This window comes from Periplaneta americana, chromosome 12 (assembly GCF_040183065.1).
Source record: "Periplaneta americana isolate PAMFEO1 chromosome 12, P.americana_PAMFEO1_priV1, whole genome shotgun sequence".
In the NCBI taxonomy this organism is placed as follows: domain Eukaryota; kingdom Metazoa; phylum Arthropoda; class Insecta; order Blattodea; family Blattidae; genus Periplaneta; species Periplaneta americana.
The window spans coordinates 152,119,321-152,138,693 of NC_091128.1; the positions used below are offsets into that span (position 1 = coordinate 152,119,321).

Sequence of the window (19,373 nt, forward strand, 5' to 3'; positions counted from 1 at the left end):
TATGGTATAACTTGAACATCGTAGCAACAGATGGCGGTCTGTACGGTCTGTGTGCTACCATAACCTCTTTCGTACGCAGGGTATTTGTTATCATCGGTTGCGTACGGCAACATTCCACAACACAAATCAAATGCTCCGTGTCCATGTTGACCGTCGAAATTAATGTCAACAAATACGTAAGTATTCGTCTTAATCCTCTCCCCATATCCCGACAGTAAGAAAAAAACTCACCTCAGAACATGTTTCGAAACAGTTCACATTCCTGCCACTACCGGCGTTACCGTACGTATCGGTAAGTACTCTTCTGAATGAACGCCGTACTTGCTAGGCAACTTCTCTGAGACATAAGTAATACACATCTGCGGAGGTGTAGGAAGATTGAATTCTCTAGGCTCATCGACTAGCCACATGACGGCATACAGCGAGCCATGACACACTTTGAACTGAACACCCAGTATTGCTGAAAATTCCTTATATAAGAAGGGTAGCTGTGGAAAAACCAAAACATCCACTCCCTGCTTTTGTTCCATTGAACTACTGCACAACAAGAAGCATTTGCAGTGACAGCAGGAGCAGGAGTAGTAATAGCAGTAACAGTAGCAGTAGCAGTAGTTCAGATCATAGGTGACCTTCCTTGTGACATTTTGTTCCAGATATCTGATTGCCTTCATTCCAATGCTCTAGTCACTACTTGCTTGGTGTAAGGTGAGAGTTTAGACATACTTTTTGTCACATTAGTACAACCTTTTGCTATCTCTCTTCCCTCTCACTGCAAACTGTGACATTGCACAGAGGCACAGATGTAATACGAGATCTGTAGATAGATTTACCTTTAAGCCAGTACTAAAAAACCTTTTATTATCTTTTAAGAATGCTGCTAGCCAATCCCAAACTTATGTTTGCTTTCACAACTGTTGCAAAGTCTTCATCTTTAAACAGAAATACCAAGCACATGACATGAAATTAACCATTTTCAGACAGATATGCTTAATGTGCCGGTATGTACCTTTTTTTCAACAACTTCATTAACTTCCCCAAAATTGTCTTGGTTGACCTTTCTGTGGAATGCCCCTGATACAGGTAAGTCTCAAATTAATTATGGTTAAGCTAATGAGACATCTGTGTTCTTCGAGATTAGCCTGGTTAGGCGCTAATCCTGGTGTCCCGAAATAAATTGGGACGAAAATTTGTCAGTTATTAGGTCTCCTCTAAAACAGAATATCTGGGTATGTGTACGATATTTCTTAATTTACATCAGAGAAATATTGACATTACAATTACTATAACATGATATCTGTAGTTTTATAAATATTTTAAAAGCAGTTTTATTTCTAAGCTGAAACGCATCACAATGAACCGAAGCTTTGCCTCTGAAATGTTTGAGCACAAACAGCATTCTGTAATGTTATGGTCGGTCTCGAAACTATTGTAAGAAGAACTTTGCTGGGTCATTATTTAATTTCGATAATCTAGTGATTTAAGAAAATTTGATGTATTTTTTTTATGCTTAAAATTTCAATGCAGAACCTGATTGACCCTTTGATACGTTCACAGTGTTTTTGTTAGCAGAGATGTGGATATGTCGAACTTAATAGATAAATAGCAAATGGGCAAAAGAAAAATGTAATAGGAAAGGTTCATTCTCGAAAAGTAGCACTGGTGAAATTTATTCTTCTGGCAGAAGTTGTCTCTTTCGAAAAGTATTATGCTGGAATAGTATCTTCACTTTTTGTGTGAAAATTATAATGAAAAAATACATTAGAATAAAGCTTCAATGCAGTGGCGTATACTGGTTAAAGGGTTTGGGCTACCGCTGACCCTATTATTACACAAAATATATCTAACAATTACTTTAATTTTAATTACTATGGTAAAACTAATAATACAAAATTATTACATTATGTTATATTATAAACTTTTTCTTTTGTAATTTCCTTGGGCTGCCGGCCCTGCTTCAATGAATAAAGAATTAGAAGAAAACTAATAAAGTTTCAGTGACTACAGAATAGCATAATTTCCCAGTTCTTATTTATAAAACCTGGTCATCCTTGTTAGTGGTTTTTTTCGGGTTCCTCATATTGCAGATGACAGGATTGGCCCATTTTCTAGTTGCACACCACTTCTGTGGGCCATACTATGCATAAGAATTACAATCAACAGTGACCTATGCACTGAGGAGAGATTTGGGTTAACCAGGAATATTGGTGCACAGTCTAGTGATTAAAAGTTGTGCACCGCCACCTCTCTTAGTCACGAAAATTTCTGACTCCGCCTGGAATCGAACCCAAGCCGAGACAGACTCTTTGTATGTTAAACCTTGATCGTCTGGACGTTTTATGGGCGCATCTATAGATAATGTAGGGGAATTTGTTGTCATGTAGCCGCGGTTTGAAGTACCAGTACCAATGTCGTTTTTAAATGGTTGATGTAAAATTGATCAGTATTGAATGCTAATGCCTTATAATTTACTTTTGGTCTTTAACATTTTTACTTTATAGCTCGTTAATGTGCATTTAAATATAATTCGTTACGAATTTACTTGTTAAATTAATTAATATTTTTCGATTTCACTTCATAATGTTGGCGTATTACAGTTCTGTCGATTAAGGGGCGTTCAAATTCATTTCGAGAACTATATGAATTCTGATTTCCCTAGAAAAGAAACTGGTCTTAAGAAAGTCAAGATTCTGTAGTTTTCTGTCATAAAAAGAAAAATAAATATATAACTATATTACATTCTATGGTAAAAAATAAAATAGCCTACGTTTCAAAATGATTTTTCAAGGTGAAGTTCATGTTCATGTAAGACTTGAATGTAAGTAAATAAGTAACCTTATGTTGAATAATGTAACATAATCTGTAGTACATGATTATGTGTAATGTAATCAGGGATTACATACAACAAAATTATTTTTCGAACGTCGCACTCGCATCGTAGGTTGAATTGGTTCTTACTGCAACGCTATAGTTAGAAATGTTGTAAGTTGGTATTGATCATTACGGTTTGCGTTATTCATTTATTTGCTTCTGAGGTGGAAGAGTGTAAGCAAGGGGCGGTCTGTCATGACTAATACGCTGTCAGTGTTGTTATAGGAAAAATAATTGTGTTTTGATAAGCAGTTGGTGGAGGAAGGCCGTTACAAATGACCTCTTTTGCATGCTTGTAAATAGAGTTCAGTTGTTTGTAATATTTGTTGTGGTAATCAAAATCAGCAGACATGATGGTAAGTGAAAGTGAGTTCGTAACCGGGAATCTTTGATGTAGCGAAGGCTCTGTGCCTTGTTTTAATATCTTGTGTTTCACTTTTTACAGGATGGCTTAGATGATAGCACCGTAATTCTCAACGATGAGAATAGAAAGGTGAGGAGGTTTCAATAATTTCAAAACGATTTTTAGTTCTAATTTTCGATTTTATAGTGTAAGTACTTTGTGTGCAAATAACTTGTGTGAAACTCATTGTATTACTGACAGCAATACAGTATTTCTGTATACTTCGTTCAAGCTTTTTGAAATGGAAAAATTCCGAGCCTTCTTTGGGAAGGCGGCGTTGATGCAGTCATGTGACAGCAACAATTTGATAATTCAAAGAACTGTATTTTCGTTTGATGTGTATTGTCAGCAGTGGTGTATTTCACACGTTTCCTTTTGAAGAAAAGGTGCTATTGTACCAATCATATTTTTTATCATACTAGCGTATTTTTAATGTTCATAGAATTAGGAAATTTACCAGCATAGAAAGAAATGTTTAACGACATTACTTGACTTTTACACCAATATATGCAACTAAATTGTCTACACTTTAGTAGCAAATTATAAAGAGCGAAGTACGTATGGTTCATAGCACTCAATTTTGTAGAACACATTTTAATCTCATGCTAGGCCTATATTTTTAAATAAATGCTAAGAATAAAGGGGAAGAAAGGTTAGAATGTGCCTTATTTTGCATTGGCTACCCAAAATCCTTAGACATATCTATAAAGATTATTTCATTATACGAGACATGCTGTTTGTTATTGCCCAAAACCGTAAATTTGAACATTTCTAGTATTGAATGTCATAAATTTATCATTTTACTGTCAAACCCAAAATTGAAGTCCGGATGTAGTCTTCTTAAACAAGACAAGTAAACTTGAATTTTAACGCAACAAAATAATCCCATTTCAAATTCCTTTTTTGTTGGATTATCCAGATAGAGATTTTTAGATAAATATGAGATGAAGTTATTTTGGACGATATGGGCTATGTAAGTAAGTTGATATAATAGAAATAATGTAATTAGGATACATGAAGGTAGTGGTGGATGAGAACAAGCATTCTTGTAACTTATTATTGTTCCTCTGTGTGTTTGTTCACCTACCACTGACAGCTTTTGAAGTCTTCATTGGTAATAGGCCTATCATGTTTTATCATAGGCGTATTTCATAATTAAGAAGCATTTAAAATATTTGATATGATTGTGTAATATATTGTTATAATGTCCGTGAATTGTTCTGTAGCTAATAATTATTTTAATTGATCAATGGCGTATATGTGCGCGATCTTTGCTGTGCTGCAGGAAATTTATTGAAATATTTCGGAGGATATATTTGTGTGTATAGCTACTTGCGTGCAAGTTAAACATTTCTTATGGCAGTACATTTCTTAGTCATACATACATACCACCGCCTTCTCGAATGCATCTGAGGGTGAAACATATAAGATGAAAAGAAAAAAATTCCCGCTAGATGGCAACTCCTAGTGGGGCTTGAAGTCACTTGTGATTATAGGTCCCTATACTTTGTTTTTATAATGTGATTAAAATATTACTTTGTTTTGAGATTCTAATAGCTTATTGTCCCGTGCCATAGTGTCGTGGTCTAAGGCATCCTGCCTAGAACTCGCGTTATGGAATGCGCACTGGTTCGAGTCCTCATGGGGGAAGAAATTTTTTTCATGAAATTTCGGCCAGTGTATGGGACCAGTGTCCACTCAGCATCGTGAAATCCGGTTAAGAAAGCCAGCTATAACGGCTGGGGGGGATCATCGTGCTAACCACATGATACCTCCATTCTGGTTGGATGATCGTCCACCTCTGCTTCGGCATGTGGCCATGAGGCCAGCAGCAGGCTGGTCGGTCATGACCCTTCATAGGCTGTCGTGCCACGGATGATTATTATTATTATTAATAGCTTCCTTAATTCATTATATTCTTTACTCTTGAAACAAGGGGAAATATATAATTAGACATGCATAAGCAGAATTTGCAATATGAAAGCCAATGAGTTGCTCAGTTACAGTAGGCTGTGACGGAATTAAAAACCGTTTCCAATAAAATTGCAAATTAACTAAATTACTAGTAGGACATTTTATGTAACTTGTAAGGTTAATTAATTATTTTTGTTCTTAAAAACATGCAGGAGACTGTGATCTGTTTGCATTTTTTTTTTTTTGCAATTTAAAAAAATATATGAACTTTTCAGATAGGGACTTTTGAAGTTAGGAAATAGTCTCACCTGTCGTCCAGTGAACTAGTGTCTCAGGAACTTACAGCTTCAGTGCTTTCCAGGAAAAAGGTTTCTCTGAAAAGAAAACTGGAAAACTTTTTCTGTGTGGAACTTCTAAGTAGAGGTTTCACGAATTTATCAACAAGAATTTCTGATGATTATTATTCGTAACACACTTCATTACGTCACACTGGCACATAATAGGTAGAACAAGGTTTTTTTTTTCTTAATTTGCAGCAGATATACAGATGGGCAAGATATAGGCCTATTTAGTGCTGCCACATAGCTTTGGAATTTGGAAATATGCTATTTCAGTGAAAGCATTGTTGGAATGGTCGTATAAGAAGGCAGTGTAAGCAGCCATCAGATGTGTTGGAGCAGTTATACATAGGCATGCGCACTCATGTACACACTCACAAAAAGAATGATGTTCAGTGTGCTTGCCTGCCTTTCCTCTCTTATTTCTTTCTTTGTCCATTTTTCTGTAGGTGTGTCCGTTTGTGCTTATTTTATGAATGATCCTTTTTTTTTTCTTCTTTGATGGAAAAGCAATTGTTCATCTTTTACTTTCACCCACCTCAGCTACCCACTACTGTTAATTTTTTACTTCTTTTTCAAATTCCTCTCCTCTCTTGCTTACTGCATCTGTATGCCACTAAGATACCATCCTCTTCTCTGTACACCTGGTCCTGTTATAAGATATTGTAAATTTATTCCAACTCAACAATGTAACTTTTATTCAAAGCAACAATAATAATCACTTTCTACAATTTAATTCTACTCCCATCAACAATGGGATTTCCACTCCACACAGTAACACAGTATTCGTTATTGCACTCCACAGACGACAATGACAATTTACTTGGATTATTGAGAACGACAATGAACTGTTAATTTTAACTAATGTTCACAAAGCACTATTTACAAATCAGAACTGTCAGTTCTCAGTTCACAGTTCGTTTGCCTTGGCTAGTTCTTCTAGCTCAGTCACTCAAGTTCACAGTATCTCGAACCACAGACCTTCAGAGACAATCCGCTGAACTTCGAACTCAGGTCCCCCAACTGCGGTCCACTGCACTCAAACTCAGGACTTCCGGCTCCACAGTTACGGACACAACTCAAGTCGAACTTTGGTCTCCAAGCTGGCTTCACTGCTACACAAGACTGGCTGGCTTGCTGTTCACCGACTATAACAAAACTGCTAACTGCTAAACTGCTAAAACTGCTCAAGTTCACTCGCGTGTCGTAATTTATAACCTAACTACAATGCCAGAAATTTCCACGAGTGTCCAGAGATAGCATTCTCGAATAATCTGGATTTCTCTCCTCTCTGCCACGGTCGCTCCCTCCCCTCTCCTCTCCACGCCACGCGCCGTCCCCCAGTGCTCCGTGGAGCCCGTGTCGACTCACGCGCGACTTGCTCTCTTGCGGGACGCGTGTTCGAGTCTCGAGGTGGCTGTCACAATATACACGACGTCTTACAATTTTAAGCTTTAACTATGAACGAAATTTATAGGCAATAAATGTTATAAACTATATTGGTTTTGAATTCTTCGAATTAATTTACTTGGCTGGTAATATCTCTTGCTAATGCAAACTTTTTTTTTCTTTTTTCATTTTTGATTCACAACACTTTTAACAGTTATATAATATCATATTTAATAAAATGTTAACACTTGTTAAAATGAACTAACAATTTCTAGTTATGCACTTTGTTAAATATTTAAAATTTAAAAAGGTATTGTACCTTTGCTACTAGTTTCGGTATGATGTCCATTGTTCTCTTGGCATTTTGTTACTTGATGTCGTAGTGGGAGAGGGATGTATGTGTAGCAGTGAGAGTGTGTTTGTGATATTTAATATTGTGTCGAATAGGGCATTTAATTTTCTTGAAATAGGCACTTAAAATTGAAAAATGTGACAGAAGATAGTATTTGTTATATTAATGGTGTGAGACTAATGGATCAGTGAGGACTAAGTACTTGTTTTGATTGCTGAACTGCTGCTGCTGATGATGATGATGATGATTATTATTATTATTATTATTATTACTACAGTATCATCGTCATCATGATGAACTTCTTGTTTTAGACCATGTGATCTGTAACGATAATCTAGGAAAGATGGCCTTGATCCCTCCATCAATGTCTTGGTCTTGATCTCTGTGTCCTCTTGGTCTATATGATGAGGCTATTCTTTGTACATGGTTCTTCCACTGTTGCTGATATTGTTGAATGTTTTCGGTTATACAAGGAACATCTAATGTTTTCGGATATCTGTGTTTCTTTTATAGTCCAACCTCGTTATACATAATAACGATCTTACAAAACGCATCTGAGCTACTTCAAGTTTCTGTGAATTTCGTTTATTTAATATCCAAATTTCGCTTTCATAATTGAGTGCTGCTTTTAGACATATATTGTGTAGTATTAACGTTTTACCCACTGTCATCTGTCTGCCAAAGTGTCTTCTAATATCTCCATTTTTGTAATTTGACGTGTAGATAATCATTACATTATTATTATTATTATTATTATTATTATTATTGTTATTATTATTGTTATTGTCATTATTGTTATTGTTATTATTATTATTGTTGTTGTTACTGTTATTATTGTCATTGTTATTATTATTATTATTATTATTATTATTATTATTATTATTGTTATTGTTAGTGTTATTATTATTATTGTTATTATTATTATCACTTTTATTATTATTATTACTATTATTATTATTATTATTATTATTATTATTATTATTATTATTATTATATCGGATTTATATGCAAATGCATGTGTTGTTTGATCTCACATATGATATGCAAAGTTTGACCGAAATACGTTTACAGTAGTACAGGAATATAGACATAAATGTGTATTTTTAAGAAAAATATGAACTCATTATACATATTTTAACACATTGTCTTTCGGTAACATCCAGTTTGAGGCACCATAAAAAACATGGGATGGATATCGCATTATCATTCTGCTATGTATTGTTTGGATCATTTTAAACGCGAGCTATCAGCATGAGTGTAAGCGTGAAGGGAGATCACTAATTCCAGTTGGCTTGTGAAATAATGCCTATATTAAGCAATATCTTTTATTAGTCAAAAAAAAAAAATATATATATATATATAAATTTTAAATTATGGTTTGTTTAATGACGCAACTGTAGAGGTTATATCAGTGTCGCCGGTGTGCTGGAATTTTGTCCCACAGGAGTTCTTTTACATGCCAGTAAATCTACTGACATGAGCCTGTCTCATTTAAACACACTTCAATGCCATCGAACTGGGCTGGGATCAAACCCGCAACCTCGAGCATAGCTGTGCCAAGTACGCTACCGAGGCCTACTTATTAGTTTTAATGCCATATATAAATACATAAGCATATCTATTTGTCTTTAGTGGCATATTTAAGTGCATATTTCTTTGATTCTAACTGCATATTTGCATGCGCATTTTAAATATATTTTGTGCATAAAAGTCTGAAGTCTAATTTATTATTATTATTATTATTATTATTATTATTATTATTATTATTATTACTTGATTATTTAACGACGCTGTATCAACTACTAGATTATTTAGCGTCGATTGGATTGGTGAGAGCAAGATGGTATTTGGCGAGATGAGGCAGAGGATTCGCCATAGATTACCTGAAGTTCGCCTTACTGTTGGAGAAAACCTCGGGAAAAATCCAACCAGATAATCATCCCAAATGGGGATCGAACCTGCACCCGAGCGCAATTCCGAATTGGCATTGTTGTTATTTTCACAACGAATCTTGTGAATAACTTATTATTACACACGCACTTAGTTTTTCCACGAAGTATATTCACCAGCTATGCTTCCATCAGTATATTTTTGAAGGAATTTTAATACAATTTTGTTTTGCAATTTCCACAATGAAATTTCAGCATGCATAAATATTTAACACAAGTCGAGAGAAAATTGTGATTGGCGAATTCACGTTCCAATAGCTATAGAAATGAACTCTTTCTTCTTTTGTCTGGAGACTATGACAAATGTGGACTTACACAGATGCTGCGAAATAAAGTAGTCTACTTTTTTCATGCACCGTACATAAAAGAACTGCACCATCAAGAGAGGACAATCAGAGCCAAATTCACGTACGTAATTACGTGTGGCACTCAGCAGTTGAACTTGGCATGTTGAAACTGAAACTTAAAATATTCTTTTCAGAATGGTGGGTTATTCTGTCCATGCAATGACAGTTTGTTTGAGAAATTGAATATGGAGAACACGTGTTGTTATTCCTTTGTATTAAATGGTTTTTCTAAAGAAAACCAGCCTTTATTTTGTCTTCGGAATATGTATGTTAAGAACTTTCTTGTGTTAAATTTTAACGTACCTTGTTAACATGTTTCGACCTATTTTCGTCATCTTCGGAACTGGTCGTTGTTGGTCTTGGCGCCTCTTGTTTCCTGTGTGGGTGCGTTCGTAGTGTAGAGTCAAAGAGTGTATGTGTTTTGAAGTTGAGTTGTGTGTTGAGAATATCGTTGGGGTGTGTTTTCGTGTGTCTATATTTCATATTGTTCTAGTGTGTTGAGTTTCTGGCTTTTTGGTTGGATGTGTAGTATTTCCATGTCTGTGTTGATGTCTCTGTAGGTGTGGTTGGCATTTGTGATGTGTTCTGCATATGTGGAGGTGTTTTGTAATTTTGTTATGGCTGTGATGTGTTCTTTGTAACGTGTTTGAAATGATCTGCCTGTCTGTCCTATGTAGAAGTTGTTGCAGGTGTTACATTTGAGTTTGTATACGCCTGTGTGGTTGTATTTGTTTTTTTGTGTTGTTTGTGTGTTGAGATGTTTTTGTAGAATGTTATTTGTTCTGTATGCGATGTTGTAGTTTAATTTCTTGAATGAGGTTGCAATTTTATGTGTGTTTTTGTTTTCATATGTTAGTGTGATGTATTTTTTGTGTTCTTGTGTTTGTGTTGTATTCTTCTGTTTTTTGTGGTTTTGTTTTGTCTTACGTATTATGTTGTCTATTATGTTAGGGTTGTATCCGTTTTCTTGTGCTATGTATTTGATTGTGTTTAGTTCTTCGTTGTAATCCTGTTGGTTCATTGGTATGTTGAGTAGTCTGTGTACCATTGTTCGGAATGCAGCTTTATTTTGTGTTTATAATAAAAGAAGGTGAAGAAATTATATTCGTTTACATGCGGTCACATGAGCATTTTGTGTTTCTTTGCTGTATCCTAATTGTTTTTTCTTATCTTTTAGCCTGGGCGGTCAGAGACGGTGGATTTGACTGATAATTCGTTAATGGTTGACATATCAGATGCACTTAGTGAAAAGGACAAAGTCAAGTTTACAGTCCATACTAAGGTAATATATGTAATATCATTCATTCATTCTAGTTTTCTGCCCAAGAGCAGGTCTTTCACTGCAAACTCAGCATATTCCAATCTTTCCTATTTTCTGCCTTCTTCTTAGTCTCCGCATATGATCCATATATCTTAAAGTTGTCTATCATCTGATATCTTCTTCTGCCCTGAACGTTTTTCCTGTTCACCACTCCTTCCAGTACATTCTTCAGTAGGCATATGTAATATATACTTCAGAAATAGGGTTGCCAACCCTCCCATATTTCCTGGGATCTCCTGTATTTGTCCCTAATTTTCAACAGTCTCCCGACTTCCGTATTTTCCTTTTCTTCAAGCATTTTTCTCCCTTATTTTTGTGTAATATAAAAATAATTATTCTAAACATTTAATTTTGCCGTGAATGATGTTGTTTATATGATAGTTTTGTTGTTCAAGAGATGCATTGAAATATGCAGTCTTTATAGAAAGTAATGCTTGCAGTTTAAAATCAAACCATGTTAATGTTATAAATTTTGAAAAACTGGCTAGTTTTGTTCTAAAAATACGAAGTAATAATGTTCATACGAAGAGGTGTTTCACCTCATGAACAATTGGATGGATGTTTGAAACAGGAGCACGACACATCTAACGTGCACGCACACACACGCACACACACACAGTAGTAGTCCACATGGTTCTATAAATCTAATCAGTTCGATTTTGTAAAGTCTTACCATGTTGGCATTGCCAATGTCTTTGTTTGGTAAAACATGAAAACATGATAAAATTTTTTTCCCCTCAGACAACTCTACCAGAATTTCACAAACCAGAGTTCCTTGTAGTTCGTCAGCATGAAGAATTTGTATGGCTTCATGACAGATTTGAAGAAATCGAAGAATATGCTGGATATATTGTAAGTATAGATTTGTGTAATGCAATTTTAATTTTATTGTTGCTTAAAATATATGCTATATAGTTATTGTCTATTTCGAGAAAGATCCCTTGCCTTTATATTTGTTGTTATTGTTATTATTATTTTTATTATTATTATTGATTGATTACCATTTAGTGCTCAGATGTTTAGCATTGAAGCCATCTGCCATTTGTTTTTTAAATTTAATTTCTTCCATAAAATGAAGAAATAAGTGAAAAGAGCAGCCTAATGTGTCCCCGGACTGCTGTGTTTGAGAGAAATTAATTATACGCAGAATTATTAATTTTTGTTGGGTGTAGGCCTATAGTTTAGTTTAATTTCCAATGGCTGCATCTTGATTTAACATAATTTCCTTCGTGCTTCCCATTGTAGGCTTATTTTATCTCTTGATGTTTGTTTTTCTCTGTTTAGTCCTGTACATGTTAAAGAGATAGTTTGTATTCATTTTGGAGGTGTGCTCTTTACATATAGCACAGTTGCAGGAATTTATTATATTGATGTGACAGATGATGTGCAAGACAAAATGTCCTGAAGGTAGTTAAAATTTTGCAGTTACTTCTTTTCTTGGTAATAAGCGATAGGCCATTGTGCGCGCTTTTTTTTCCCTTCATTTCATTCATACTTTTCTGCCAAAGGACATCTTTCACTGCAAACCCAGCATTCTCCAGTCTTTTCTATTTTTTGTCCTTCTTTTACTCTCCGAATATGATCCATCTTAATGCTGTCTGTCATCTGATATCTTCTTCTGCCTCAGACTTCTTCCATTCACCATTCCTTCCAATGTATTTTTCAGCAGACAGTTCCTTCTCTACCAGTGGCCCAACCAATTCCTTTTCCTCTTCCTGAACAGTTTCAGCATCATTCTTTCTGCATACACTCTTTCCAACACAGCTTCATTTCGTACTCTGTCCACTTGACATGTTCCATTCTCTTCCATATCCACATTTCAAATGCTTCTAGTCGTTTCTGTTCACTTCGTTTTATTGTCCATGTTTCTGCCCCATACAATGCAGCACTCTACACAAAGTACTTCACTAGTCTCTTCCTTAGTTCTTTTTCTAGAGATCCACTGAAGATGCTCAGTTTTCTATTAAAAGCTTCCTTTGCCATAGCTGTTCTTCTTTTGACTTCCTGGCAGCAGCTCATGTTACTGCTTATAGTACACCCCAAGTATTGAAGCTATCCACTTGCTCTACTGCCTCATTCAGTATTCGCACGTTTATCTTCTTTATTTTTCTTCCTATAACCATGGTCTTCATCTTGTTTGCATTTATCTTCATCCCATACTGCTCACAGCTGTACTTTAGCTCCAGTAGCATATCCCTTAGTATCATCTCTTCTGCTAACAATGCCATATCATCAGCAAAGTCCACACCTGTGGAGTAACGGTTGGCAAATCTAGCCACGAAACCAGGTGGCCCGGGTTCGATTCCCGGTCGGGGCAAGTTACCTGGTTGAAGTTTTTTCTGGGGTTTTCCCTCAACCCAATATGAGCAGATGCTGGGTAACTATCGGTGTTGGACCCCGGACTCATTTCACTGGCATTATCACCTTCTTGTCATTCAGACGCTAAATAACCTAAGCTGTTGATAAAGCGTCGTAAAATAACCTAATAAAAAAATCATCAGCAAATCTTATGCATTTTGTTCTTCCTCCTACTGTCACCCCTCCCATGTTCTGAAAACAGTTCTTTTAAATCCTCCAAGTATATGTTGAAAGGGTAAGTGATAAAGAGCATCCTTAACGTACTCTTCCCCCTATTTCACTTGTTCTGACATTCTTCTTCTATTCTGACTTTGACTCATTTCATATATAGGTTACAGAACAGCATCTCTCTTTCCAAGTGAAGAGTTTATTGATACATGATTAATTTCAGGTTTTTTTCTGAGCTGATATTATGTGCAGGATCTGGAACAAGGGAATTGTGATTACCTGTGTAATTAAATTATACTTAACACAGTTCAGAATTTGACTTAATGGCCATCTTTTGACAAGTGGGTCACATAGAAAGAAGGGTTTTTTGAATAATTATCGAGATTGTCATTATTATTCAGTCTTCTGTATTTATTTTTTAGATTCCACCAGCTCCTCCACGCCCAGATTTCGATGCATCTCGTGAAAAGTTGCAGAAATTAGGGGAAGGAGAGGGAACAATGACAAAAGAAGAGTTCAATAAAATGAAGCAGGAGTTAGAAGCGTGAGTATATTAATAATAATAATTATTATTATTGTTTCTCACTGAAGTTACGAATTCATGGTTATAACTATTGCACAGAGTGCATCTTAATGCAGGCATCTTAGATAATCCTACAAGAAAATTATTTTAATAGTGGTATAACTCAACTGTGTTTCGTGCTAAGCCAAAATAAGTGATTCTAAAGAGATTTTGAGTGACGATATTGATTATCAACATTTTAATTCAAATTATCAAAAATATTTGAAGTGTATAAATGGCATGCCATAAAACCATTTTTATGGTACACCTCCAAAGAATTGTCTTGGATTTATCAATCGTACATTGCAATTTTTTTTATCTGAATAGTGATATACCTCCATTGCCCCCCCCCCCTCCTATTAGACGTGTCCCACACGATATTCATAAATCCCAAGAGTAGAAAGACAGCTTAATTTCTGACAGGAAGGCATGCACACATTTAACTTTAAAACTCTCTATCTCAAAATCAATGTAAATTGAGGTTTACCGTTATTAAAATAACGTCTTCATATACTGGGTGTTCATTTAAAAGTGTGTCATGACGTCATTGTTGTGAGTCAGCGATTTGAAGCGAGTTTCAGCTTTTATGTCAGAGAAGTTGCGTATTATTCAAGGCGTTAAATCTGAACTTGAAAACGTGCACGGTATAACTTGAACGTCGTAGCAACAGATGGCGGCCTGTACGATCTGTGTGCTACCATAACCTCTTTCTAACTGTGTTTTGCAAGTCGTACGCAGGGTATTTGTTATCATCGGTTGCGTACGGCAATATTCCACAACACAAATCAAATGCTCCATGTCCATGTTGACCGTCGAAGTTAATGTCAACAAATACGTAAGAAATTGTCTTAACCCTCTCCCCATATGCCGACAGTAAGAAAAAAACTCACCTCAGTACATGTTTCCAAACACTTCACATTCCTGCCACTACCGACGTTTTCGTACGTATCGGTACGTGCTCTTTAGAATGAATGCCGTAATTGGTAGGCAACTTCTCTGGCACATAGGTTAATACACCTTTGCGGAAGTGTAGGAAGATTGAATTCTCTAGGCTCATTGGCTAGCCACATGACGGCATACAGCGAGCGATGACACTTTGAACTGAACACGCAGTATAAGGTACATAGACTGGAAATGACTATCAGACATGACCAGTAAAGGAAAGTGAATGGCTTAATTACAATGTGCTTGATAGTGGAAAGCAAGAATCGAAAAAATCACAAAATAATGCAAGTTTAGAATAAGAGTTTCAATGCCTGGATCACATTATGCAGGCACTTGACATAAACACCATCTGTTGATTCTGTGAAGTGACACTGAAAAATCAAATCATCTGTGCATGTAGCATCATAGAGTAAGTAGTCAGGGCATGAAAGGAATTGCGTGGAAAATGGAACACAACTGGCCTGGAGAAAGAAAATAATGGGAAGGGAGCAGACTCCTTCCTCTTCTGAGTGACATCATGAATTCCAGTCATTGTTTAGCTCATACATGGGCACAATTTTCGGTTACGTGAGGCACTCGATTTGAATTGTTTACTAGGAGAGGAGACTGCAGAGTGGGATGGGAAATATAAAGTGCTGTGACCTGCGTCACCTTATCGTAATCGCTAAGGCGGTCAGTGGCGAATTATTAGGAAAGCGCTAGGTTAACGTGAGACTCTCGAAAACTTTTATTCAATTTGGCAAATTAGATCTGCCGCTTTAATCATAAACCTCTTTACTGTTTCTCCATCACTGAATTGATTTAAATCACAGTGAGAAATTGCGTAACTAGCCAATAATATTCCATCACGTTGTCTACGTTTATTTTCTTGAATATTCTGGCATTTATCAAGATTACTTAATAGATTTACACGTTCTCGACCTAAAATAATTTCAGAAAATCATATTTCGTTTTCTACGCACATTTGATATTTTTTTTATAAATTTCTTTTGGAAATAATATGTACAAACAACATTTAATTCCTCGTACCTTTTAATGCAGCGTGTTTAAGGTATAATCTCGTATTTAGTATACTATGCAAATGTTAAGATCGTAAATTTTCTTCGGAATAGTACGAAAAAATAACATTTAATTTGTCTTACCTTCTAATTCAGCATGTTCTTTATGACATGAGAAGTAATGTCGTTGTATATTAAGTTTATTAATGCCTAATAGGATTTTCGAGCATAACATACATCGTGTGTTATCCCCTTCTAAACATAAAAAAACTCTTCCTCCCATTTCTCATGAAATAATCGTTTTCTAATGCATACACACTTCTTTGATAATACCATTATGCCACCACTGATATTGCTTATGAAACTGATATAGAACCTGCCCACGCATAGGAGCTACGTGAGGGAGGAACGGGGACTGTGAAGATGATGTCACTCAGAGCGATAAGCTCTGAGAAGGTCAGTGAGGCACTAATTCTCAAGTGAGGCATGATGCCCATGTATGGTTTAGCTGAAAAGAGTGAGAATTAAATGAATTCATACGTCAGATAGCATTATAGTTAGAAAAGGAATATCATGTGGCCTATGCATAAAGTGAAACATTGTTTTATTCTTGTTTATTTTCAGAGAGTACTTAGCAACATTCAAGAAGACTGTTGCTATGCATGAAGTGTTCCTCTGCCGATTGGCAAACCATCCTGTGTTCCGCAATGATCATAATTTCAGAGTATTCTTGGAATATGATCAGGACTTGTGTGTGAGAGGAAAAAACAAGATGGAAGTTCTGGGAGGATTTATGAAATCTTTTACGAAAACAACAGATGAATTCTTGCTTTCAGCCACAGTCAAGGATGTAAATGACTTTTTTGAACAGGAAAAGAATTTTCTCATTGATTATCACACTCATCTCAAAGACGCAACAGCCAAAGCAGATAGAATGACTAAACGTCATAAAGGTATTTATTTTTTATTACAGGAACTTAATTTTTTGTAGCTACCCATATTGACAACTTCAACGTGCTCATAATTTGTGCGTACATTTTGTAAGCAATGTTCGTAAATATGATCATATTACTCCATCTCTGGAAACAATAGGTTGGCTTGAACTAGATAAGAAAAGAAATTTACATTCACTTCTCCTTCTCTTCGAAATCTTGAACTCTTCTATTCCTTCGTACCTGTCGTCTCGCTTCACTTACCTTTCTTCCCACCACAATCTGAACACATGCTTTCGCCATGAAACAATACTAACATTACCATCCCATCGCACCTCCTCATACTCATCCTCTTTCACAATAGCCCTGCCAAGACTCTGGAATTCGTTACCTGCTAGCATCAGGGACTGTCGAAATAAAATTGAATGCAAACGCAAACTTACTATAGTCCCAACGCTGTTATTTCCGGCGTGACTCCGCCTCTTTGCTTACGTCTTAGAAAGTGAAGGCTCTATAAAGTCTAGGTAGGTAGTATCATTCGCCATTTTTGTTCTTACGTTGCCGAGCTACCATACGAGGAATCTATTTGCAACACCATTAAACATTATCATGTCGTAACTCCTATGATAATAAATCAAATGCAATGTAATTCAGCAAATAATTGAGTGGCAAATAGCGTCTTCGTGTGCTTTCTGCGAACGCCAACTAAAGAGCTAAAGTGGCGGGCGATTATATTAAGTATTTATCGAGCCTTAAGAAATGAATCAGCGAATCACAATATGCACACGTTTAAATGTAGCCAACCTCAACGCGATTGGCTGCTGGAAATTAGAGCGATGGGACTATAGGCACTTGGTCAGTAATTGAGTCTCGTTCAGACATGGTTTCTTGTAAATAGTTCTCTTAATCTATCACAATATATTTCAATATCCGGTAATTTCATCACTATAGAATTTTGTTATTCTAGGTTTAATTTGTAATTCAGTAAATACAAAAATATTCTTTGTTCTTAACTTCTATGATAAAATGTCTAGCTTTCATTAATCAGGTAATCTTGTCGTATTTTAATTTTTATTGTAATTGTAATTGTAAATTTAATATTAATTGTAATTTTATTGTTCATATTATAGTTGTAATCCCCTGGTAGAGGGGCAGAGAAGGCCTGATGGCCTTATCTCTACCAGGTTAAATAAATAAATAAATAAATACTAAATACTAAAATACAATAACGACCAGCTTAGTAGTCTAGTTGTTAGAGTTTCTGGCTACAGTTCATGATGTCCTGGGTTCGATTCCCAGTTAGAGTACAGGGATTTTTCCTTAAAGGGAATTATTCCTGTGTTCATCCATGGTCTGGAATTTAGATTACGTTTATATTCAAGACCTTTCCTGGTGCCACATAATCATGATCATTCTATCATATGATCGGGACATTGTAATTCCACCTTCCAGACACTCAAACCTTGGAAGTGGATTACATCTAAGCTACTGCCAGGAGGGAAGACCAGAAATGTTGGAAAACAACCTGGTTGCATTGAGGAGTGGAGAAGGAATTTGGCAATAATGAAAATTAAATGTTTTAACAGTTTTGAAATCTTTTGTGTGATCTGATTTCTAGTCAGTGGTATATCTAGTTTTACTTATGGTACTCAGTACATAATAGTAATATTTTTACTTACTTACCTCATAAAAATGTTGGTCTTAAATATGTTACTTAATAGATTTATGTTGCATTTCCTTCTTAACTTGTTATATTGTCTTCTGAAATTACAATGATGTATCCTTAAATAATTCGTTTTCAGATGTTGCAGATTCATATATTAAAATTTCAACTGGTCTTGTTCAACTTTCAACAATAGACAATAGTGACCTTGAGAAATTCCTGACAAAAGTAGCAGAAACATTCGAAAAAGCCCGTGTAAGTATTAAAATACGTACATAGATATGACATTTAGATTGTGGTATATTGTTCTGAAAGCTTCTGAATGTTTTATAACTCTATTGAATGTAAGTTAAAATGGATAAAGAGCTTCTGTTATAATAATCCTATACCATGTAACAAATGATTGAAAGAAGATAAATAAATTTGAAAGAAATACGATTCTGGAGAATTTTAGTGGTACAGTTGAACAGCATAGATGCCTGCAAAAGGCGAACAAGGATCATTTGACCTCTCTGGTTGTTTTTTTTTTTTTTGCAAAAACTGCATAAAATGCTTCTGCTGGAAATTTAACAAATAAGGGAATTTACAGTTTACAAGATATCAAAGAACTGCGTAATAGAGTAACTACTGTTAAGTACAGATATACTATGTCTGCCATGTTACATTCACCTTTTCCACAGGAACTACTTGAGCTAGAAGGATACAACTTTGCACACAACTTGATACAGCTGATCTTTTTTATTATTGGTTTTTGCAGGCTGATAATCTTAAAAAAAACTTTGTAGCTTTATTACAAAACTAATGTAATTTTATTGTTTCAACAATAGTCACTTTATAATTTAGTTTAAATACTCCCGTCAACAATG

The 19,373-nt window shown here is 35.5% G+C and overlaps 1 protein-coding gene across 2 annotated transcripts in view; it reads left to right on the plus strand.

The window, feature by feature from the left end:
* Positions 1-3,016: 3,016 nt before the first annotated feature.
* The window catches only part of Snx6 (sorting nexin 6), a 54,317-nt gene continuing 37,960 nt past the window's right edge, over positions 3,017-19,373 (plus strand). Inside the window, exons 1-7 of one of the 2 annotated variants that reach the window (XM_069842311.1) lie at positions 3,017-3,224; positions 3,314-3,361; positions 10,738-10,842; positions 11,623-11,733; positions 13,830-13,951; positions 16,537-16,865; positions 18,647-18,762. In XM_069842311.1, the coding sequence (XP_069698412.1) occupies positions 3,219-3,224; positions 3,314-3,361; positions 10,738-10,842; positions 11,623-11,733; positions 13,830-13,951; positions 16,537-16,865; positions 18,647-18,762 (837 nt within the window). In that variant the 5' untranslated portion in view covers positions 3,017-3,218. The remainder of the gene's footprint in view (positions 3,225-3,313; positions 3,362-10,737; positions 10,843-11,622; positions 11,734-13,829; positions 13,952-16,536; positions 16,866-18,646; positions 18,763-19,373) is intronic. The other variant, XM_069842312.1, reaches the window with a different exon arrangement.